The sequence below is a fragment of the Pleurodeles waltl genome, chromosome 10, assembly GCF_031143425.1.
Source record: "Pleurodeles waltl isolate 20211129_DDA chromosome 10, aPleWal1.hap1.20221129, whole genome shotgun sequence".
Classification (NCBI taxonomy): Eukaryota; Metazoa; Chordata; class Amphibia; order Caudata; family Salamandridae; genus Pleurodeles; species Pleurodeles waltl.
The window spans coordinates 167882578-167908956 of NC_090449.1; the positions used below are offsets into that span (position 1 = coordinate 167882578).

General features: G+C 42.2%; 1 protein-coding gene across 4 annotated transcripts in view; it reads right to left on the reverse strand.

Annotated features, from left to right (window-relative positions):
- The window catches only part of CACNA1H (calcium voltage-gated channel subunit alpha1 H), a 731062-nt gene that overhangs the window by 676944 nt on the left and 27739 nt on the right, over positions 1–26379 (reverse strand). For all 4 annotated transcript variants that reach the window (XM_069210130.1, XM_069210129.1, XM_069210128.1 and 1 more), the window contains exon 3: positions 14799–14896. In XM_069210130.1, the coding sequence (XP_069066231.1) occupies positions 14799–14896 (98 nt within the window). The remainder of the gene's footprint in view (positions 1–14798; positions 14897–26379) is intronic.

Here is a 26379-nt window from a genome sequence, read left to right on the forward strand (position 1 = left end):
GTAGTGGACCAGAACATTTCTAAAGATCAGTGCAATGACAGCCCAATGCTGCCCGGCCCAGTGATTCTGCATCCACGTTCCCTATTCCAAACTCCTGCGGTAGACGCCGAACAAATCACTCTGGCAAGCACAAGGTAGTTGTTTCTGGTCCAGGGAGGACCTGGCCTGGCAGTTCGGGCTGGGCTGTTCCCATGGGGAACAGGGTCAAAATTGATTTGCATATGGCTGGGTCCAAATTAAAATGGAATGGCAAGCAAAAAAAAATGATGGATTAACCCCAGATCTGTGACTGAGGGTGAATGTTTGATTTGTTCTGCATTCCATCCATCATCTGTTGTTTTTGCATTTGTTGCCCCAAGTGGGAAGGGTATGCCCAGACGTAGGTCCCGTGCTTGCTATACCTCCAGATTCAAGCTAGCCTAGCTGATGAAGGGTGATACCCTGAAGCCAGTCCCAGGATGCTTTTTTCTGGTTCAGGGAGGACCTGGCCTGTTAGTTCGGGCTGGACTGCTCCCATGGGTAACAGGGTCAAAATGGATTTGCATATGCCTGGGTCCAAACTGAAATGGCATGGCAAGCAAAAAAGGTGATGGATTAAACCCAGATCTTTGACTGTGGGTGAATGTTTGATTTGTTCTGCATTCCGTCCATCATCTGTTGTTTTTGCATTTGTCGCCCCAAGTGGGAAGGGTATGTCCAGACATGGGTCCTGTGCTTGCTATGCCACCAGATTCAAGCTAGCCTGGCTGATGAAGGGTGATACCCCGAAACCGGTTCCAGGATGCTTCTTTCTGGTCCATGGAGGACCTGGCCTGGCAGTTCGGGCTGGACTGTTCCCATGGGGAACAGGGTCAAGACTGATTTGCATATGACTGGGTCCAAACTGAAATGGCATGGTGAGCAAAAAAACTGATGGTTTAAACCCAGATCTGTGACTGGGGTGAATGTTTGATTTGTTCTGCATTCCGTCCATCATCTGTTGTTTTAGCACTGAAGGAGCAGCAGGTGAGAGAGAGGGGAGGAGCTCTTCGTGGTGAGATCAACCCACCACCTTCTCCCCCACTAAACCTGCACACACTCTCAAAGCATTATCCTATGACAATGACATTGCTCTTAGCCACCAAGTGCTACTTTCTACACACAAATGGCATCTCAGATGCTGCTCTCAAATGGTCTGCCCCATTCTTTGCAAAGTTGCAACAATATGTTTACATTTACTCCCTAAATTCCTTCCAGTGAAATAAAGGGTCTCTCTAAGTTACACCCTAGCCTCGACAAAGTTTAGTCTCTAGAACATGAAGATCCTGTAATGGATCCCATACTCTAAATCTGCAAGCGACAATAACTAACTCCCAGCTCTCTGTAAATTGCTTTGCTATCCTGAAGTTAGATCAGTGATTTATAAGTGCCCGAAAATAAATTAAAATAATAGCCATGCACCAGTCCTTATAGGGCAACAGCCAATGTTCCTCCAGAATTAATCTCCAGAGTGCTCACTGTCCAGGAACCACAGACTGAGATATGTTTTTGTCAATCTATGGTTCGATTCGAAAAAGCATGGGAGCAGTTCTCCTGACAAATAAAACCCTAAAACATGCGATCCTCATAAGGCTGCAGGGACGATCAAGACCAGAATCAGATTCTGACCCACTTCTGAAAGAAAATTGAGCCCGTAGGACAACAGTTTACAACTTTAAAACAAGAATGCACAGTTTGAATCGTAACCAAATATCTCAGGCTGTATTATAGAAACTTAGCACCAGTACAAAGAAAAGCAGAATTAAAAAAAAAAAAAAAAAAAACAGGACAGATCACTTTGCACCACTATTGCTGCTTGCACAATAAGGATGAAGAAAACTGTGAAAACCCATCCAAAACTGCATTGGAACAAGCATACGTATGCCAAACCCATTTCACATTTCTATGTGTTTTAATAATAAGATGTGAATACACTATATTTCCACTTTAAATCTGGAAGAGGCTCTTTTGTTTACAGAAACAATAGTTCATGTACTATGGCTTGTTTGCTCAAATCTCTACCACACACACACAATTATAATCATACATATGTGTTAAATGTATTCTGCCATCTGTTTTCTCAATTGCATCACAACAAACCCTTTGTGTAATATTGGCTGGAGCAAACATTACAGGCACAATTACTTAGGACAGAAATAGCAAAACAGTGTGAAATGGTTTGTACTCAGATTTTCACTGGAGGAAGGTTTCCTTAAAATGTCCCCTTGATGCAGCAACCCTGCTCTCTCACACTTAGGCACTGTAAGTAGGTGAATGGGAGGTACAGCACCCCCAAAAAAGCAATGCTGAGGTTCAAAATGTGAATGAGCAATAAAGAGGTCATTACATTTTGTTTTTATCTTGTCACATTTGTTGTGCATTTAAAGACAAAGGTCAAATGTCAGGTTATGTCTTCTAATAAATTGCTTCTCATTGTTTTAAGAGAGAGGATGGCGCTTTCTTTCTCTGACTTCAATGTTATTTGATTTTATGAAGTGAATTATGTGACAACCTTACTGGGGTACAGAAAGTTTGAAAGGAAACATTTACATACCTATATATGGCTTGTACACATATTTCAAATGATATCACCTATTAGGAAAGCACATGAGTCACATTTGTGTTGTAATCCTATTTGTGATGGAAACAAAGGGAACACAGATCATAAAAAATCAAGATAACTTTGTTGGTGATGAGAAATTATTATTATTTGTGGAGCCTGATATCCACACATTAATGTTTGTAAACTATAGTTTTATGAGTAAAACTGCTTTTCTATGCACATTTAGTGCCCAATGTAATAGAAAATGAGTTGCTTGTAAATGACAGTGTGCTACCACACCATGCTTTAGTAACATATTTGTGACATTATGCTCCGCAATGCTCTAAAAGCGACATACTACACCTATACTACTCTCATTCTGAATAGACGTGGCTCATTTGCTACACTGGTTCTTTGTGTGATGCTTTGATTTTTCACAATCGCTATGACTACAGATATATACAAGTAATGGCAGCCCCATCATACTCTTGAGAATTGTCCCAGAGCCACCGCTCCTACCAAAGTGGCTTTATAAACTAACACATCAGTATCATCATCAACAACTACAGGTGACCTTCTTACCATAGTGGAAGAGGAGTGCAAGCCCTTCCGGCCTTGCTAGACTACTTTCCTGCATCAAATACTTTGGACTGAGAGGGCCCTCTGAGTCCATCATTGGAGAGATGAGAGTGAACCAGCCCAAATTTGAAAAACCCATAAGGCAACTCTCACTCATCTATAGTTCAGCTCCAGGCCCTGAATACTGGAATGTTGTCTAACAGCTCTTTAGCATATGTATGAGACCCCCATCAGGGATACGTCTGTCAAGAATGCAGCCTCAGAAACCCAGCCGGTGAACTAACACCCTGTAGACTAAGCTGTATAGGTGTGTAAAGTACCAACATTTTTCACGCATGTATTTCTTGTAATCATTGCAAACATATCTACTGCATGTAGGTGGCAAAGTTCTCCGCAAGTGGATTTTCACCAGTCCCCCTTTTAATTTGTTGGGAGAAAAAAAGAGTTTGCCGCCATCCAGTTGGAAAGCCACAAAGAAAATGGACTTACAGGTAACTCTCAAGAAAATGACACATCTTTTTTTCGGTGCCATCTAGTACTCTTGAGGGAATATTGCTGGTCTGTGGGGTAGTTGTTCCAGGGCATAGGCACAGAAAAAGGGAAATGCTGCAAACTGGGGTTGTGCAATTGCTAGGATTTGCTCTTCTGCTTTAAAATGTCACCTATCCTTCCACAGCACAATAAGGAGACGGTGCACGGCGGATCTACTCAATGGACGCTGATTTGGGGTTATTTATGCTAACCACTGTCCTATAAGATAACGCGTTACAGAAAGTGGGAGAGCAAGTACATCATACGCTACTTGTGATGGGTGTAATAGTAACGCAGACGTTCTATACCGCGTGTTCTTTCTAAACTGCGGATTATAATGAGCGATTGGGCGCTGGACATCTCTTCGGGTTTTCAGTGGGGGCTTTTGGATCAACCCGGGGTCACTTGTAAAGCAAGCCTTGTGCATATTGCATGGTATTTTGAATTATAGCTGTGACTAAACACATCACAGGCAGAGCTTAACAGCAACAGAAATCTGGGGTGAGGTGCTATATAAACACGATGTAATAAAAACAAAGCAGACGACCACTTAAAGCACAGAGATTCTGCGTCGTGCTGCTAGACTGACCCCAAATCCATTTTACAACAACTCTTGACATTTCTTAAAACAGACACTATATAAAAATCTCTTGTAAACTCACACCACGAGCAGACAGCCCACACGCAAATGTCTATAAAAATGTACAGTGACTTCTACAAAAAATCCTTCTAAAAAGCCAATTAAGAACAGAACCTTTCTTGAGAGTTTTAGTTTAATCTGGCGCCTGCCATGTTTCAGTTCTAGTCGATTCGCCTAGATAGGATTTCAGTTTTGCCAACACACACATACAGTGGCAAGTGTGTAATACAATATCTCCTCTGCTCAGACGGTGAGGAGCCGATATCACTCGGTGGGAGACACCATGACCTGCAAACCCCTGTGTAGTGTGGGTTTCCGACTCACATTTGGAGTCTGGGTACTTCGGATGTTGATTGGTGTGGCCGGAGGGGGATGGAGGGGGGGGGGGGGGGGAGAGGGGAGAGGGGGGACAAAACGCCCCAGCAGCCTCGGAAGCTATTGTTTGTGAGTTATGGTGGAAGCCAGTTCCCAGCACAAAGCCCCGCCCCATAATGCTGCCTGATAAAAACAATGGGATTACGACCCTGCACCCTCAGCAGACTCCGCCCATTAAAGCCCTCACCTCCTCTGAAATGGTGAAATGTATCTGAAAATTGGAAGGATAGCAATTTATATTTTTGAACAAAGTGTGATTGTTTGTTTACTGCAGAAAGTGTGGTGGCCTGTGGAGATTTCCCACTCATCAACCATCTTCGTTATCAAGTCGGAGCGGGACCTGTAAGTGTTTAACCGGATGCTGTGAGAGATAAACCGAGTTTCCTCTAGCACGACCGTGTGATTCCCACTGAAAGCCAATCTCTTACAATTCCCCAATTTATAAACTGCATTAGAAAGCCTGTGGGTAGGATTCTGACGTCAGATGGCTCTATCGAGAGTGAATCGTAAACGCTTCTCTGTGGAGAACATAACACCTACAACACTGAAGCAGGCATAGAAAAACAATTTAGTCTATTGTTTTCAATTAACCAACACCAATTTATTCTGTGTATAAGAACTACTATAAATCGCATCAACAAGTGAGAAATCAGATGATGAGGTTAAGTACATATTCTATAAGAGGCCACATTTCCGACCACAAAACAATTACCATGTAGCTAGACAAATCGGAAAAATAGCACAAATACAGTTATCAAAAAGCCTAAAAAAGGTCAGTAAATAATGTCAGAAAGTTTAGTACCAATTATATAGAAAGTGCTGTAGATTGCAGTTAGAAACTGATTTCCATTTTTTTGCTACACTATGAATATGTAAATCATATCCGTGTGCGAAGAATATGTAATAATTCGTTTTGCGGTATTCAGGTTGCTAAGCCATTAGCCTTGGCACCTGTGCTCCAACAGTAGAACGTGGACAAGGAAAAATACATTTTGAAGAAATCTGAGATCTACCTGCAATTACTCTGTCTCTTCAAGAGATGATTCAAATTTAAAGAGAATGAATGGGTTTATCATAGCCATATTGAATGGTGAGTGCTGTTTTACACAGGAAGTGATCACGTTTATGCTTCATGCTTTTAAATTAGTTGTGATTTTGGAGCAGATGGTATTTCCTAAGTTTTGGTTATATAGGGCCAGATGTATGAAAGGATTTTACCCATTCTGTCTATGGGAAAAAGCTTTCGTACATATGGCCCTTAGTGTGTCTATTTCTTTGGATATGATTATATTATAAGGCACTAAAAAGTCTTTGATCTCACACTTTGGTATTAAGGCAACTCATCTTCATCACATGTACTTTTTCAAAGCGGATTATGAAAATCAAGGCATGGAGTAGAATTTCCAGTTAACTTTATTATTTTCAAACTTTGTGAGCCCCTAAAAAGCCGCTTTCGGTTGCTACTTCTGTGATAAATAAAAAAATATAAAGAAGGACAAGGAAAAAAATCAACGACTATGAGAAAGTTGTTTCTGACCTGGAAAAAAACAAACTATTTTTCGAATTTGAATCTCTGGTTTTTGGACCTCTACTGTAAACTTCTGTAATGGAGTCTCACTTCCTGCAAATTTCTGTTTGTGCACCCATGTTCAGGCTAAGCAAGGAAGACTTGTCTGATGTGGCCTGCCGTTTGTGTACAGGTAACACTGAGGCATGCAGGACCCATAGTAAATTGATTATGGCGTGCTAAGACCTTATAAATCACGTGGGAATCCAAAAGGAAATGCCCCCTTTCGCTTTGGCTGAAATGTAAAATATACAAGGTCTAACCAGTTTTTCATTTTGGGTAAAACGTGCCTAAAACTCAACTTTTGATTGACATGACATGAGAAAGCCACTGACTTGTCTTTCAATTACAAACCCAGGTAACAAATGCATATCCAGAGTTAGTTTTTCTATTTTTACTTTAAAATAGAGCATATTTCCTCGAGCAAGTGCTAATACACTTCATGCCTTGATTTTACCTGCTTGGCCAAGTTAATTACTGGAATGGCTGTCGGTTCCACACTCCTCCTAAACAACAGACCCATCCTGAGGGGAAATAGAGCGTGGTGAAGAAATATGTACTCCCCAAAAGAGGCAAAGAGTGAACGTAAAGACATCTGGTTGGAGTCACAAGCGAGGGCATTTTTCTTTGAAGTGTAAGAGGGGAGAAACCAGATGTGACTGGAAGGAGTCTGGCTTAGAGTGGTCTTTCCCAATATTCCTTCAAACTGCTATCTTGATTCTTTATACACTGTGCGGGGGCACAGGTGCCAAGGCTAATGGCTTGGCATCCTGTGGGCTCACCCTAGGAAGTGCCGGTCAGATGTGAAGGGTTGATGTGGCATCTCCGAGTTGGGCAGGGATTTTCATTATCTTGAACTCTTCACATCCTTTTTTATTAAATGAATGCAAATGGAAGTACCTTTGATAGGACTAGAACAACCACCAAAGTAGAAATAGACACAGCTTGCGTATGAACCCCTCTAAAGTGTGTGGGGAATCCTAAGTCTCTAATTTTTACGTTTTGCTTGGCAAGATTGGGAGGTCGCTCCTTTTTTTGGTGCTCACAGACAAAGCATGGGATAGGCTTCTGCTCTCTGTGTGTGCTATTCAGTAGAGGCACATTTTAGGAAGGAACTTAAAGCACATCTTTTCTTGTTGAATTTATTGTGAGTGGCTGTTCTGATCGAGGCAGAGTAGCTCTGGGACACTCCTTTGGAGTAGGTGTGTGCTTTATAAATTAGAGCCAAGCATTCCTTCATTCATTCACTCTGAACTTGTATTCTTTGACTTTTGCTGGCCTCTGGCTTCTGAACATGTGGTACTACCCCCCCACCACCTCTTTATGGCAGTAGAGGTGGACTTGTTGGGGAACATGAACAAGAGATTTCGCCAAGGTCTTCTGTGGACTGGTCCTGGCTATGGTTGCCCTTTTATGATTATTATATACTTCTGCTTGACACACATGTATTCTACAATTGACTGGAACCCTAGATGCTTGACAGTGCAGGAAGGGACAGTGGTCTGACTAGTGGACTCCTGGGTACTGCTGGAAGTCCTGTGTCAGGAGATCATTAAGGGATGGGACAGGAGGGCAGGTCCGATGCTCTTTCAATTAACTCCAACAAAGAGAAAGGAAGCAGCAGTAAAATATGTAACCATCAATCAAATTAAATCAAAACTTGAGATCTAGGAGTCTCTATAAGAAACCTTTTGTTGGGTGCAACACAGCGCCAGAGTACAACACCATAAAAATTGGCTCATTGAGACCAGAGATATGTAACCTGACAGCTAGTGAGCAGCATTTCCAGATCCTGGCAGGACTACCAGGCCCAGGAAATCACTACTGCAGCCTTGTTTGCATTCTATCCACAGGGGAACGTGTGAGCTGTAGTCCCCACCCCCACCAATCTCCCCTGAGACCATGAAGCAAATTGAAGCTGATGCATTTATCTAGTAATTTCCCTTTGGGCTGGAGGACTATAGCAATCACTCAGCTGCAGAAGCTTCTGGGGTTGACTACATCGCTGGTCAAGTGGTGGGTAGAGAGGTGGCACCCCAGCATTCTCACATCAAAAGATGGGTGACCCTGGAGAGATTATACATAACTTCAAGTGTTCCCAAGACTGAACTACTACTGTGTCCCGGAAGTGAATGCAGTAATTAAATTGCTGGATTATCTGTGATTGCTAGATAACCTGACTTAATAGTAGAAATAAAGGTTTTCATTCAATTGTTTGCTGTTTTGTACTGTTTGCTATTGGAAACATGGCAGATCCTGTTGGCATCACTGCCTAATGGTGAAAGTCAAAATATGTGCATATGTATGTGAGAGCGTACTGAACAGTTCTATTTTTGGGTGTATGGCGACAGCCTACGACCAAGCGACTAGGCCTGAATTTCTATCATTTGATATTACCTATTAGTTATAAGCACATATGGGGACGGTGTGGGTGTATAGTTTGTGGTCTGCTGGAGCACAAGCTCTTAAAGGTGTCTCAACCTAAGGTAATTAGTCCACAACCAGGGGGTTATTTCAGTACTGTGACCATTCTTTACAGTGTGTCTTTTAAAATGCCAACTAGTATGTATTTGTAACTCTGTGCATAGTAATATGTTCTGAATGTATTAAAATACTTTATTTTTTTAAAGAAAAGGCGTTGACTGAGCATTTGTATTAATGTTAGTTGTTCTGCTGCTGAGATCTGAGTTCGTACCCCACAACACCTCTCAGACTACACTTCAAGGCCTCTCTGCCTTGATACATTAAGGCACAAATTTAAGGAGGGCCTAGCATCACATTAATGTGATTTTCTTTATGCTAATGTGGCGTTAGGTTGGCAAAAACAAGTGTAAAATGTACAAAGTGGTGCAATACGCCACATTATGCCTGCATCAGGCATTATGTATGCATGGGGGCATTCCTCCATTAGGATTTATGAAATTCCAATGCACCAGTTTTCTCTCCATTTTTAACGCCTGCTCAGTGCAGGGTTAAATTGAGGCACCCCACTGTTTATAATGGGTCTCTTTGTACCTTGCAGGATTACCGCCAAATGTTTTAGCGCTAATCCTACAAAGTACCAGAATAGCATCAGACATTATGACACTACTGATCCTAATGTGCGCCATCGTGCTCTGTATCATAAATACAGTGCACACATGGTGGCGTTAGGTGGGTGCTATGAAGCTCAAGAAAAGTGGCTCTTCATATAATGATGGGCCACTTTTCTGAAATAGGGGCATTAGAGTCAAGATGTAAAAGAGGTTCTTGGTTCCCAGTTGTGTGGCCCAGTAAGGGAACTTAGGACACCAGAAGCAAAAGATCCTGTTTGTATCAATTTAGGACAATTACGTCAGATTTCCATGGGACTCTCCAATATACATTTCACACAGTGACAAAATTCTAATTTAGGCTTTCTTAAATTCCCAATGATCTTTGCTCTTTTCTGTCTTTATAGTCAGCCTCTAATTGCCAGGCATTTCAGGGTCATGTGACACCGCAGGCTTAGCATGCTGCAAGTTGCCTGGTATTCAATAAAATCCTTCTGTTAATTTTGAATGCAATGTGAGGTGCTAACCCAATCTAAAAGCATAACACTGAAGAGCACTGTCAGACTAGCATAAGCAAGTGACACACCAAAAGTTCAAGAGGTGAGGACCTTAGATTCTTCCGACTGTGTTTTAATTCACAAGAACAAGCACTGGACACTGGGCAGTGATATAGTTGTGTCTAATAAAAAAGACACACTGCACAAAACTAGTTTAACTCATGGATGTGTTGCCCTGTGTATGCACAAAGTTGACTGGTTAGCATTGTCTCACTGACTCGACATGAACAAACTAAGGAGGTACTTGCATACTCAATCTATGTTGCTCAGAAGTACCACAAACTAAAATTGCTTTGTGGAAAACCTGTTACTGTACCCTATGTTTTTTCCTTTAATTTTACAGCCCAGTCCACGTTTGGTCCATTGAAATGAGGAATAACATGCAGTTTCAGTTTTACTACACTGGCAAATTTCATGTTTCCTCCTTTTCCAGACTGTAAATGTCGCAATTGGAACCTTTTTTTCTGTCTTACAAATTCTTCCTCCTACCACCGGTGAAATTGCTCAAAATAAAACCTCTGTTCACACGCCCAGGTCTCACAGTGCCAAATCGGGCACAAACACCTGCTGCCACCTGGAAGGACATTGTCTTTATGACAACAGAGATACTTGAAGCGTGTCCTGACTATGCATGTTGACGTAGATCTGACCCATTATGTTCTGATGTCTGTGCTTCATTTGTACTCTATTACTTGAGGGTTCCTGAAGGGTAGGGATAACTAAACATGATTGTGCTTGAACAGAAAGTGAAGAGAAAAAATGAAAGGAAAACGTGTAATGGAATATAAAGCTTCTGACCCAGCAGAAACTTGCTTCTTCTTGCATCATCTACCTTCAAAAAGTGGCCATGCTCGATTATGGGCTTCGGAAATACAATTAAGCTGATGCTGTCAATCACATTTTGGTACTTAAATACTGTGTGGTAATTAGATGTCTATCTACTTTAATGTATCATTTAAGCTGCTCCCTAGCTAACTCCTTCACCATAAGCTTTAGAACCCAAAAGGGAACTCACTATCATCTCCTCAAATTAACATTTATTTATTTATTAATCATTATTATTTATTAATCCTGTGACCAATTAGGAATTTCAACGCATCTTCCCATGCCTTCACATCCAACTAAATGTGTGTATAATTGGTCATCAGATTTCCCTCTAGGTCATTATTTAGGGGGGGTGGTGGGGGGGGGGGGGGTTCTATAGCTGCTGGAAGAGAAGGTGCAAATGAATGAGTAGTAATGAAGTTTACCCAAAACAAAAGCCTCCTCTTAGGCAATGGATGCATTTTAAAATCTCATCAGTCACACTTTGCATCTTTGATATGTTTTCCTTTCTTTACTTTGCCAAGTTGATTTAAAGTAAACTAAAGCAGTTATCTCCTTACTCTTCGCTCAGAGGAATCTGAAATAAAACCCACACCCGACTGTAGTCACACTTTAATCGTCAACTAAATTATGCTAACACATTCCTCTGCTTTAAAGATGCTTGGAACACAACGGTATCTTCGGGTTCTTGAAAGAACGCCGTTTGAATCCACTCAGAATTTGAAAAAAAAAGAAAATATTCAGACACATATACAAATGTCAGACGTGAACGCACCCTTGTCCCTTTAGAGCAGAATCTTTATGTATGGCAAAGCAGGCACCAGAGACAACATACCTCTTAGAGGTCTCTTGCTCCTGTAGTGAATCCTATCTTGTTTCACTGGGAAGCAGGAGTTAGCTTAGCCTTCTGGCTTGCAGACCTGTGCCCCCGTCACCCAGTGACGTTTACCCTACTTAGCTTGCTCTGTTTTAGCGCAATTATTTAATTACATCTTTTAAAGATGGCTGCATTGTTTTTAGTTAGGACAATGTTTTAAGGCGTCACTATCACCGCCAGAAGATAGATAAGATATAGGTGTTCACATTAGATACTTTCCCACTTTGTGCTTTCGAGGAATTGTTTATGTAATTGTCCCCCACAAACCTGTCTTGTTATCTATTGTTTGGGAACAAGCCTACGTTAGGAGTCTGAGCAGATCTCTATAAATGCACCTCACATAGACAGATAATCAGGGGGATTCCTACCAAATGCCATTGACGCTATCCATGCTGCACGTCGCCTTGACGCTAACTCAGTCTTCGTGTCCCTACGGAGTCTGAGCTAGAGACCTAATTTCAAGGTAACAAGGGTTGGGGGGCTCTTCTCTTGGACATGGAGTTGGCAGATTAGGTTTAACACACCTAGCTCTCTTTAGGTTAGAGATTAGGTTCATCATGCTAGGGTATTAGGACATATTTCACATCTCATGTCATTTTATGTTGTTTCAAGATGGTGGGGGTCTTTGTATTAATGACTCTCGTGTTCACAATTCTGTTTCTTGCATTATTCATTATCCTTATCATTGCAGCCCATGCAACTTATCGTAGATTGCATTTTTTTAAAATAAAACCTATTGAAAACTTTACTGCATCTCCTTCATTGCCTTTGTTTGATTGAGACATGTTGTTCATGTGAGAAAGGGGTAATCTCTGTTTAACCACAACACCCCTTGAGATGTCTCATTCTTGTGTCCATGCGTAAAGGCTGGCACACATCACCTTTTACTGTTTGGGTGTTTGGTGAGGTGCTCCTTGTGAGCCAGGAGGGTTGGGACAACAGTTGCAACTTGTTGTAGAACTGGCATAGTCGCCTACAAACATAAGTACTGTCATCCTTAAACCAGCAGTCTTGCCTAGAGCAAGAGACAAACTACGACATTCCGCTCAGCTTATACAGACACATGGGCTGCTGGGACACGCAGTACTTTAATTTCCTCGTTCTGTTGAAGTTGCCTGCTAAATTATCTATATGTTGCCAAACCATGAATTGTGTTTAAAGATGGTTACATTTATAAAGCAACCCTGGTACGAAATCATGTTACATAACGCTTAAAAGAGATAAGCATACCCGAAACCTATCAATTTTAAGGGTTGCTGCATAAAAACAATTTTTCAAAAGGCAAAATGATAAAATGTCTATGTTAAAGTGAAATTAAAATGCAGTACTACTACAGAAGCTACTGATAACACTGTCACTAGTTTCCTTTTGTTTAACAATTATACTAATGCATAGTTCATACATATATCTAAAGTATGACTCTCATATCAAGTTTGGCCATGGTTAGCAATTTTCATGTTATAGTTAATCACAGTTAAAGGATGTTCATGTCAAGTTAGTCACATGTGCTTTCTTCTCTCTTGAGACATGCAAAGATGTAAACTTTTGAGCAAATCTATTTGTTCTACATCTGATAGAACCTGAATTTAGCACTGCTTTTAGAGGCTTTACTTGCTGACACCTGCTGCTTAACTTCCTCAAACTCATTTGAATCCTTAACTTAGCATTAGAGAATTTCCCTTGGGGAGGCGACGGGGTGACTGAATCTCATTTGATTTACATATGACATTCCTATAATAACTTGTTCTTTATTTTGCTCATTTAACTCACTTTTCATTGTACAGAAAATTATATTATAAGGAAACTCCTGATCTATGACAACTTTGATTAAATTGAATTTGTAACATTACCAATCCGATAATAAACCTTTATGGTTTGCAAATCCAATATTCTGTGTTGTCCTTGTGGGCAAATTGTACTTCACTGTCCTAGATATATAGTTAAATTGTTGCTATTAAGCCTCAATTCGAGACTAAGGTCCGTCCACTCGAGTGCAGCTTGTACTTCAATTTGCATGAAAGATTTGCACTGTGCAAACCCCAGCCTGTGCTGCTTCAGTACCTTGTTTCCCTTCCGCTGTGCAACTTGCCAACAGGCTACATATTAGTAAATGTAGATTTGAGTACAAGCAATGTGCTTAACAAATAAAGAGGCTACCTTATTTTCATATATATGATGCAAATCACCATAAAACCCAGGTCCATTTCACAACGTTATATGAGCACCCATTTCAACACTGATGACCCAACAATTGTATTTGCCACAGATCACCAAAACTTTAAGGTTTTTGTAATTGCAATTAGATTTTGCTTATCTGTATATTCCACAAATATGGTGGAATTAGTGTTTGGTGAAAACATACCACAAGGAGTATATAAGTGAGTATACCACCCACTGCACTTTGTTGCCCTTCCCAGCACTGGGAAAAGTTTGATGCTGCACTTAAAGGTTGTGGAGGCTGCTGTTTTACAAATCTTTGCAAACGTATAATTTTCTAAGCTTGCAATGTTTAATGACAAACTAGATCATGTTGCCAGTCCCCTAAATGTACATCTTTGCACCTCCTTTATTTAAATATAATCTTATCTGATAATCATTTATCTGAATCCATAAAACGTCTTGCAGATTAATCTGTCATTCATGCCTCTTACCTAATAAACCTTTCAGTTGTGAAAGCCACTCAGACAGATTTGTCAGGTTTGCAGTGTGCACTGCAACGCTATTTTGCATAAGAATGATATCCGTTTTACCCTAACTACTGATTTATCTCATCCAAATGCCACGTGAACTAGGTATGTATAGTTCTATAACTTAGATAATTTGAGAACATGATGTACTTTGATTTGAGCTTGCTTGCATGTCACAATGTCATGGTTAACATATTGCCCAACAAACGTTCTGCATCCACCACATTGCTAACCTATATGTTGTCATTGTAAGTATGTCTAGTGAAGCACAGACTTACTATTCTTAACACTACATCTAGTTACATGATGATATAGTGGTAGTCAAAATTATGAATGTGATTTCTTAGGTCGATATATCTATCACAATGCAGAAACCTATGTCTCACATTGTGGGTAAAGACTAAAACAACATGCACGGAGTGGCTATATAAAATTTAAAAAAACTGACAAACTCATAATATGCATTCAAAACATAAATCTCAAGGAGGAACATACTTGCTCCTTCTGGTAAGGTTTTTTCAATCGTATGTTTTCAATTTAGAAACCATAGGTGAAGAATGGTACTTACTTGGAACCCTGTTAATGGCTCTTAGGGGCCTGAGTACTCGGACAGTCCGGATTGCAGACAGGCTCACATTGTGTCCATCTAGAGAATATTCCATCATCCTGTGGGAAGAGACCAAAGATTAATTGCATCAACAGAAGCAGGGGGATGGTTTAGCTTCACATGAATATGTTTTAATTTAAGGATTAATGTTAGTGAAGTTGTTAATGTTGGTAATCTATGCAATTATTATAGCAGCTTAGCCCACTGCCAATTGCTATACTTGTTGTTAAAGGCCCGGAAATCGAGGTGTCTGCCAGAGGCACAGATGAGGGCCTAAATCAAGAGAGAGGACATTTACGAGGGATATAGCTCGAGCAGAAGGGACATGATGACATTCCGTCCACTTAAGGTGAAAATGTTTTAAATTAAAAGGAGAGAAACAGAAATAAAAATGTTAAAATGTTGAAGCAGAAAGCCTGTTCCTGCCATTATGGCCCTGATTGACTTCCTTGTCTTCAATGGAGCTCTCAACATTCCAATGTTCAAATTATTTAATTTGGTTCTTATGCAGATTTAACACCATTCTGCAACCACTTCAAGACTAGAGTGTATTTTCGCAGACGTCTGTAATGCACATTGCTACCATGCACTTTGCAGTGGGAAATACAGTACTGCATGAAACTAGGAAAGTAGACAACTGAAAATATAGATATCAAGGGGGTTATTACAACTTTGGAGGAGGTGTTAATCCGTCCCAAAAGTGACGGTAAAGTGACGGATATACCACCAGCCGTATTACGAGTCCATTATATCCTATGGAACTCGTAATACGGCTGGTGGTATATCCGTCACATTTGGGACGGATTAACACCTCCTCCAAAGTTGTAATAACCCCCCAAATCTAAAATGCATGCTAAATAAATGGTGACTATGCAAACAAAATCTGCATACGGAAGTATCAATGTTTCATACAATCCAATATAAATCATTCATCCAAATGTATTGGGAATGGAGTCAGGTAAAGATTATTGACAAGTATTGTCTGGTGTATTCATCCATATGGTCTATCATTCAGTTATATTGATTATTTCTATTTGAATTTAGACAGCGATGAGGCACGCAAAATCTGTAGCTCCACATACAAAAAAGTATTAAATCTGGATCCCTAGATTTTTTTATCCACCTTCGGGAGCAGATTACTACTTTATGGAATTCTCCAACTGTACACGTGTTCCAGGTGCAGATTAATGGCATACTACTAGGATTGTTGGAAGTATCAGGTGCAGTTCCTGTAGATTCCTATTCCCCCTATATGGTGTTCTCTATAGACGAGAAGCCCACAGAGGGTAAATAGAGTTCCCCTGTTCAAAAGCACAAAATGATCACTTTGCAAATGCAAATTTATTTCTCTGCAGAGATTGCTTTTACCCAATGAGGAAACCCTTCTCCTATATTTCCATCAAATATGGGGTGACACTTTCCCCACCCTTTCTTAAAAGGGGTGTTACAACAGCCTTGGCTGGAATACACCTCCAACTATTTCCAAGAATGTTAGGGATTGAAATACAGTTTGGGGATGCTCACAGACATCCATGTTTGTGGGTGTTTCTGAACTTCCAAGGCAAACAACACCCTGGAACACCCTCTTCCGACCACTTGAGTGGCATTATACTTGTGGTAGCAATGTCTGCGCTTAAAAAACCTTTTAAACTTGTCAGGAATCCATTGTAGATTCCTCTTAGGCATGAAAAGATAAATACAGTAGGAAACTTACATTTTTGTCCAAAGTTACCCAAGTGAGATGGGCTCTATGTTTTCCTATAACAAAATTGGGCAATGCAAATTAACTAAATAGGGTCTATAAAATAATCTTTGTGTTGTTAGCAGCCAGTGAAGCCTCCAACTCAGCAATTCACCTTCTGCCATTATCTTTCTCTTATGCATTGACACAAAGGCTTATACAGGTAGAAGGAAGCTTGTAGTCCTTCTAATCCTTAACTCAAAATTAATTAATGGAAGTAATTATGAATTGTATGAAGGTTGAGCTATCATCAGCTTCAGAGCCCAGAGGCAAGATTGGGAATGCTTCATCCTGGGTGATATTTTCCATCAGAACTTCTAGTTTCCTCAGCTCTATCACGCCTCAGTTGTGAGAGTACAGTGACCATCTCACTCTCGGTCATGACTGATAATGTCTCTGGACATGTACTTTTCACCTAGAGCATTTATTGAATAGGTGTTCAGGTCTGATTTAGAGTTGGGAAGACAGGTCCCCCCTTCACAAACGTGATGGATATCCCAAACACTTTATTACATGTTATATAGGGTATAATGGCGAGTACAAAATCTATTTTAAAGCAACTTCTTAATAATGCCTGTTTCTCAAACGCAGGGTTGTGTACCATTCTTTTTTATGAAACACCATCATCCAATCATTCTAAAATGAATTCCTGAAATGGTATCATGAATTTTGAGAATTCTTTTTGACAGCATTACCCAGATGCTCTCTGCAAACGTGCAAATTAGATGTGTAAATTGTTTTTCTGATATGTGGTCTGCTAGAAATAGGGTCTTTGGTTGGCAGTCAGGTTACCCCCTGTCCAAGCAAGGACCCTCACTCTAGTCAGGGTAAGTCACACACAATCCAAAATATCCTGTGCCCACTCTCTGGTAGCTTGGCACTGAGCAGTCAGGATTAACTTAGAAGGCAATGTGTAAAGTATTTGTGCAATAAATCATGCAATAGGCAGCGGAGTTGTGTCGATTCGGTGGGCGTTCGTCGAAATTTCTACTGCACGGCCGGTACTACGTCGATTTCTCTCTGGAAGTCGGGCTGCGTCATTCCAGCTCGGCTGTGCGTCGATCCAGTGGGCTGTGCGTTGAATTTCCGGTCGCTACACTGGTTCTGCGTCGATCTTCTCGATGCGAAGTCGAGCTGTGTCGTTCCGGTTCGTCGTGCAATGAATTTTTCACCGCGGTGCAGGCTGTGCGTCATTTCTGGCAGGCTGTGCATCGAATTTCCCCACACAAGGAGTCCATCTTGTAGAGATTAAGGGGGTTATTCCAACTTTGGAGGAGGTGTTAATCCGTCCCAAAAGTGACGGTAAAGTGACGGATATACCACCAGCCGTATTACGAGTTCCATAGGATATAATGGACTCGTAATACGGCTGGTGGTAAATCCGTCACTTTTCCGTCACTTTTGGGACGGATTAACACCTCCTCCAAAGTTGGAATAACCCCCTAAGTCTTTTTGGTCCTGAGACTTCAGGGAACAGGAGGCAAGCTCTATCCAAGCCTTTGGACAGCACTTCTTCACTACAGCCAGAGAGCAGCAAGGCAGCAGGGCAACAGCAAGGCAGCAGTCCTTCACAGAAAGCAGACAGGTGAGTCCTTTGGGCAGTGAGGCAAGATGCAGGTTCTGGTTCAGGTTTCTTCTCCTGGAAGTGTTTGAGTTGCTAGGGGCAGAGGCCCTGTTTAAATACCCAAATGTGCCTTTGAAGTGGGGGAGACTTCAAAGAGTGGCTTAGAAGTGCACAAGGTCCCCTTTCAGTCCAATCCTGTCTGCCAGGGTCCCAGTAGGGGTGTGGCAGTCCTTTGTGTGAGGGCAGGCAACTGTCCTTTGACATGCAAGTGTCAGGCCCTCCACCCTCCAGCCCGGGAAGACCCTTTCAAAATGCAGATGTATGCAAGTGAGGCTGAGTATCCTGTGTTTGGGTGTGTCTGAGTGAATGCACAAGGGAGCTGTCAACTAAACCCAGCCAGATGTGGATTGCAAGGCACAGAAGGATTTAAGAGCAGAGAAATGCTCACTTTTTAAAAGTGGCATTTCAAAGTTGTAATATTAAATCCAACTTCACCAGTCAGCAGGATTTTGTATCACCATTCTGGACATACTAAATATGACCGTCCTACTCCTTTCAGATCAGCAGCTACCACTAAAACAATATATGAGGGCAGCCCCAATGTTAGCCTATGAAGGGAGAAGGCCTCACAGCAGTGTAAAAACGAATTTAGGAGTTTTACACTATCAGGACATGTAAACTACACAGGTACATTTCCTGCCGTTTGCCTACACAGCACCCTGGCCTATGGTTTACCTAGGGCATTCCTTACAGGTGACTTACATGTAGAAAAGGGGGAGTTTTAGTCTTGGCAAGTACTTTTAAAGGCCAAGTCGAATTGGCAGTGAAACTGCACACACAGGCCTTGCAATGGCAGTCCTGAGACAAGGTTAAGGAGCAACCTAAGTGGGTGGCACAATCAGTGCTGCAGGCCCACTAGTAGCATTTAATCTACAGGCCCTGGGCACACATAGTGCACTTTACTAGGGACTTATAAGTAATCCGATTGGGTATGATCCAGTGTTACCATGTTTAAAGGGAGAGAGCATATGCACTTTAGCACTGGTCAGCAGTGGTAAAGTGTGCAGAGTCTTAAAACCAGCAGAAACAGTATCTAAAAAGTGGAGGGAGGCAGGCAAAAAGTTAGTGGTGACCACCCTAAGGCTGTCAGGTCTAACACGGTCTATCTGGACAGATGTGTATAGTGTGTCCCACGTCGTTGAAATATATCTTCCTGTCCTCCTCTTAAAGAAAGTCATCAGCATTTTTTCTCCTTCCACACTGGTGAGAGCATACTTCCATCTCTCTGACAAAACCCTATAGCTAGAAAACCTATTAACACATGTCTTTAAGCTTTCATGGAAACACCTTTCTGTGGCTGCAGAGTTTTCTGAATGTATCACCTATAGAACGTCACTTAGGAATGTTTCTAAACCTGGCCCAGGAGAAGTACCTTGGAACAAGCGCAAATGCAGGCAGGTCTCCATATTCGCAAAAGACCCATATAGCGTATCTTTACAAGTTCAAAATGGCCACAATTTTCAAATGTGGGTTGCTTTTTTTTGTCTGATTTGCTAATGGGTGCCTCTTTTACCTTGATCACTGGGGCTACTTTCTGTTGTAGTCTGACCCTGGGATCAAGCATGCCCTCCTGACACTCTTGAATATATACAAATATGTACTTTAGTGCAATCTGGTTTTGGCAACTACCAGGTGCTCCTACATTCTGGTGTGACTTCCGGCCAAAAGGACATGATTGACTTACTCCTAATTACGCAAATACATCCTACATTTTCAACTTAAACATTTAGGTGTGGTTTTAACACATTCGATTAGAAATGACAAATAACCTAGGCAACTTTTTAGATGGTTCCTATGTCAAACTGCACAGTGATAGCATAATGCTTAGTCATTGTTACTCCACCTCCCTCCCAATCCGGTTAACATGCATCTTCTTACTATATTCCCAAACATGTGCTTTGACATTGTATGTTGTAGCAATTTGAGTAAAAAAATTGACAATGTTCTTTCAAACGTTTTGGGCATTGTAGGATTTTCCACACAAAACCACCAAGATTTACTCAACAGGCTAACATAACCAGTAGAAAAGGAGTTGAAGCAGCCATATTAAATATGAAAATATTAAGGGTGATGTCATATCCAGTTGGCACTGTTCCCTATTTCACTATTCCCTGTCCTTTCAGTGGAGTGGAGCACTCACGAGGAGAGTGTATCTGTCTTTTTACCATATGTCCTTAAACTGGCCATCTCTAAATCAGACACCTAAAATGTACTAGCCTTAATAAAGTAATAATTGAACTCAGTACCTCTAAGACGTTGGAGGTATTCCGGCTTGAAATGTAGATTTTCCTAGTAATTTATGACGGAAAGTCTTAATTTTATTAAAGACACGGAGGCGAATATTATGCGTTCTTTTCATGCTTTATTTAAATAGCAGCAGTCAAGAAAACTACAACTCCCAGCAGAGTTAGCGACCTCGTAACCAATGGGAGTAAAACTGTAAAGGCAACCAGCCAATCACAACAATACATGAACTATAGAGAGTACGCTTGACTGCGCACAGCCCTCTTTTCTTGAGCGAGCAAATTTAGTTAGAAACATAAAACAACGGATAGATGAGTCCAATAATAGCAAATGCCAATGAGATTGAACAGAAGTCCTGCAGCATAGTGATGATGCGAACTGTATGTGGATGAATTTGTAGATCCCTCGAAGTTTGCGATGATACGTCCTGCGCCGTCCCGCTGCATGATGAGAGAATAGAGCCGGTAGATTCATGCTGAAGCTGGCGGAAGAGCCGGAGTCGCTGGGAGGGAAGAAACAAAGTACAGATTAAAAGCAGTACTTGTGGCGGGATAATATTCGCCTCCGTGTCTTTAATAAAATTAAGACTTTCCGTCATAAATTACTAGGAAAATCTACATTTTATGACAAGACCGGAGGCTCTTATTATGCGCGTTTAAAGCTTATCAACAACAATAGTAGCGGCAGATGTAACAGGTTTACAGTAAAAGGTTTTAAACACGTTATCATTGGACCAATCTGCGGACCTGAGAATGTGCTCCAAGCTGGAACCCAAGGCAAAAGCCTTGGAGGCCATGGCACCCCTGGCTGAATGAGCCCCAAACACTGAAATATCAATCCCGGCCAGAGACATAATCCATTTGACCCATCGAGCCAACGTAGCCGCAGACACAGGCTTATGGGGCTTACGAAATGATATTAACAATTGGGAAGATGAAGACGTTCTCAGGACCGCAGTTCTTTTTTCATATTCTTTTAAACAAAGACCCACACAGAGATTTGGTTTATCTGGAAAGAAAGGATAAAAGACCGAATGTAGATTAGTCTTAGTACGTCTGGAGATATGAAACATAACTCCCGATGGCAAATATTGACGGGCGGAAACATCCAAGGACTTAACGTCCGACGTTCTCTTCATGGATATTAAACACAGAAGCATAGTAAGTTTAGCAGACAGCATTTTGAGTGTTAGGAAAGAATTATCCGGCCAATTGACAATAAAGTTCAATACCAGTGAAACGTCCCAAAGATGTGAGTATTTAGCAGAAGGGGGTCTGGAAAGCTTAACGCCTTTCAGGAGGCGACAGATCAAAGGGTGGGAACCGATCGGAGTACCTTCCACTAGAGAATGATTAACAGATATTGCCGATCTGTATAGATTGATTGTCCGATAAGATTTGCCTAGACCCGCCTGGGCGGCTAGAAAGTTAATAATCAGGTTGACATCCGCTGAAACGGGATTGGCACATTGTCCCACACACCAGCTTGACCAAAGAGCCCAAGCTGACTCGTATGCTCGTCTTGTGCCTGGTGCCCATGCATTGTTAATAAATTCCGTAGCTTCTGACGAAATCGGGAAGGATTGTTGGGAAGGCCGGAAACAAACCATGCTGACAGAGTTAGGGAACCGTCTAGAATTAGATTGTGGGGACGCCCGACTGGGTCCAGGAGAAGAGATGGGAAATTCGGAAGAAGAATTGGAAAATCTACCGCAAGTTCGAGAAGAGGAGGAAACCAGATCTGTGATTGCCAAAAGGGAGCCAGAAGAACCAAGGACGCCTGTTGGCGTCGGACTTGATTTAGAACCCTGTTGATAAGGATAAAAGGAGGAAACGCATAGTTTAGAGACTGAGACCAGTCTTGAAGGAACGCGTCCGTGGCTAGGGCTAGAGGATCTGGACGCCAACTGAAGAAACGGGGAAGCCGAGCGTTGAGTCTGGAAGCAAATAGATCTATCTGAAATGGGCCCCACTTCCTCTCGAGATACCGGAAAGCTGAGCGGTGCAACATCCAGTCGCTGTAATCGGATAAATGACGAGAATGCCAGTCTGCAGTGGCGTTCAAGGAACCTGGAAGATATACGGCTATGAGAGAAAACTTGTGAGCCAGGCAAAATTCCCAAAGACTCTTGGCCAGAAGTGCCAACGGTCTGGATCTGGTGCCCCCGAGGTGATTGATATACCGAACTGCCGCGATGTTGTCCATACGAAGCAGGATAGAGCATTGAGCTCTGTTTTTTGTAAAGCTTTTGATCGCAAAGGAGCCTGCAAGAAGCTCTAAACAATTTATGTGCAATCTGGACTCCCCTGCGGACCATGTACCGCCAGTCGATATCGCCCCACACCGGGCGCCCCAGCCTGTGAGACTTGCATCTGATTCTAATACAAGATCTGGCACAGAGGGGAAGATGCACCTGCCGTTCCAGGCTTCTAAATGGGATATCCACCATTGGATTTCCATTTGCGATTCTTGGTCGAGAGTCACGAGGTCGGAAAAAGCCAAACCTCGGCGAAGATGAAGAATCTTGAGGCGTTGTAGAGCGCGGTAATGAAGGGGCCCCGGGAAGATAGCCTGAATGGAAGAAGCGAGGAGACCTACCACCCTTGCAAGGGCTCTGAGAGAAATAGAGTCTTTTTGAAGAGTTAAAGCTAGCTCCTTTTTGATTGCTGAGATCTTTGCCTGAGGGAGGAGCAAGGAAGCTGACACAGAATCTATCTGGAAGCCCAGGAACTCTATCTGTTGTGAAGGTATGATTGCTGATTTCTCGAGATTTATTAGGAAACCCAGATCTGAAAGAAGGGTAGAAGTTATGTGAAGGTGATTCAGAAGAGAAGCCTTGTTCTGGTGCATAATCAGAATGTCGTCCAGATAAATGATAAGTCTGATGCCTAACGACCTGAGATAAGCTACCACTGGTTTCAATAACTTTGTAAAGCACCAGGGAGCGGAAGACAGGCCAAACGGAAGGGAGGAAAAATGAAAAGTTTCTGAATTCCACTGAAATTGAAAGAATTTCCTGTGGGAAGGATGAATGGGAATGGTTAAGTATGCGTCTTGTAAATCCAATCTGACTAGCCAGTCGAATTGGAGCAAAATATCCCTGAGATGGATGATAGTCTCCATCTTGAAATGACGATAAACTACGAATTGGTTGAAGGCCTTCAAATTGATCACTGGACGAAGTTTCTTGTTCTTCTTGGGAGAGGAGGGGGAGAGGATTGAAAGGGGGGAGAAAGAAGTTCTATGCGATATCCCTGTACTGTGGAAAGAACCCATGGGTCGGAAGAAATTGATTCCCACTTCTTTTGAAAGAAACGAAGCCGACCTCCCACGGGAAGGCCAGAAGGTTGGTTTACCTTGGTTGTTGGCCGATCTGGCGAAACGTTGGCCGCGACCGCGGAATCCCCTTGACTGCTGGGGGTAAAATTGAGGCTTGAACTCTTGTTGGTAGGTGCCATAAGAGTTTGGATATGCTCTGGAGCCTTGGTTCCTGTAGGGACGGCCGGTAAAGCGACTCCTACCTCTACCGGCCCGGGCGAAAACCCGCTGATTGAAAACCTTTTTCATCGATTGCTGAGCCTTATCAATAGACGAGAAGGTTGAAACAAACCGGTTTAGATCCTTGATGAAGGAACTGCCAAACGGATTGCCCTCAGCGTGGACACCGGGGTCCCGAGTGGCGAGATTGGCCAGTTTAGGATCCATCTTTAAGAGAAGACCCTTCCGTCTCTCATGAATTATTGCCGAATTAGCATTTCCTAAGAGGCAAAAGGCCCGTTGGATCCATAGCGAGAGATCTGCAGGGTCGATTGACCCGTTTTCCATCCTTGCTGTTTCGGCCAGATCGAAAATCCTCGCTAGAGGTCCTACCACATCCAAAAGCTTATCCTGGCACGTGGTCCAGGCTTTATCAACTCCCTTACGGGGGTCCTTTCCGTATTTTGTAAAAAATGTGATGAGACTCTCATCTATAATTGGAGTGGCCGTGATGTTAGAGTCCAATGCCGGTCTGGGGCATTCCGATTTCAATTTGGCCCGAGTCTGCTTATCCAGGGGCAACCGTAAACGAGCGGAAATATATGCGCCAACATGGTCCAACGGGAGCCATTCCGTTGAATTTGGGTGGTGGATAAGGGATGGGTCGAACATAGGAACGCCATCGGCGTCCATTACACTGGAAGTGGGTTCGTTTGAAGAAATTTTTGCCCTTTTTCGAGGTGGGGAAGGAAGTGAAATTGCCTCATCCGGGTTATCAGACTGGTCTGACATGTCCATATCATCATCATCTGTGTCCAAAATTTTTTCAATCACTAATTTACTTGGCGCTGAAATATGCTTCGCTTTGTTCTTGCATTTTTTGTGAGGTGTCGCAATGGGCACCGAAATCCCCTCCTTGGAAGGAGGCCTTGGAGGAAACAAGTCCTCATCCTGGTGTGAGCAAAGCTCACTTGCCTTAACTGCGCCCTTACGTGATTTGTTCGACAATATTTTCCTTTTTCTGCTTTCCCCCGCAGAATGGGCCTTGGCTTTGGACACCATGGACAATACTGAATTTTCGATGTTCTTAGACATCTTATCCATCGTTGCTTTAAAAGCACTTTTCATGGAGGAATGTATAAACTCACTTATATCTTGTTTGAGCAAATCCTCCTCCTCCCCTGATTCTGACAACGAAGGGGAATTAGAATTCATTATTATCTTGACAATTTAGACCAAGAACGGATGAAATAGAGTAAAAATCACCAAAACTGGTTAATGAAGAGTTAACTAAGGAGCAAAACGCTCCCAACTGAACAGGCACGCCCCCAAGGGCTGGAACAGAGTCTAATGGGCGGAGACAAGGCGTGTTCCCTGAGGCGAGAGACGCGTGAAGAATTTCAGAGGAAACCCGACCGTCGAAGGGGCCTGACGCGGTAAGCTTTCCTCAGCCGCGCAATGCCGTGCGCGCCGCTGACAGGAGCAGGGACAGCTGTTCGAACGCGACCGTTGAGTCGCGCTCGACAGCAGGACCTGAATAACTTGACGGTGGAGGGGGGGGGGGGGGAAGAAAAATAGACGCGTGAAAGCGCGCGACACTAAAAAGGTTGGAAACCTTTAATTTATCTGCATTTCGGCAGAAATGTAACTAACACATACCAACATAAGCATAAAACAATTCCTGAGGAAACAAAGAGAGTACTTATCTCGACTGCGCAGCAGCAAGAAAAGAGGGCTGTGCGCAGTCAAGCGTACTCTCTATAGTTCATGTATTGTTGTGATTGGCTGGTTGCCTTTACAGTTTTACTCCCATTGGTTACGAGGTCGCTAACTCTGCTGGGAGTTGTAGTTTTCTTGACTGCTGCTATTTAAATAAAGCATGAAAAGAACGCATAATAAGAGCCTCCGGTCTTGTCATAAAATTTGGAAATTTTACCATCAGTATATGTGCTAGTAAATATTGTCATATGGTCATTATTTTAACAGTCATCTGCTTTTTATTGTTTCTGTCTGGACTATATTTTAAGGTCCTTGGCTTCACACTGAACTCTTGGAAGACACTAAAAGATTAAAAGGACAGGGATTTATTTAAAACGTTAAATGGCGTGGTGTCTAGGACAAAGAAGGCTGACTATAAATAGCCCTTCACATCTTTTTTCACACCCAGAAAAGGTTTGGAAGCAGCGTACACTGTGTGAAAATGGACCACTCCTTAGAATTTATGACAATATACAGAAAAACAAAAGCTGATTATTTCCCAAAGAATGTGCAAAAACTGTAGATACGAATTTATTCATTCAATTTACTGTACCTTCAAGTTTCAACCTTTATTGTTCAGAGTATTCTCGCCTCAGGCGTGCAGATAACTTCTTTAAGCACCTGAAGATCCATCTGGTCTGGCTGTGAGCGGCCTACAGGCTTCTTAGTGCCTGATTACGACCTTGGCGGAGGAGATT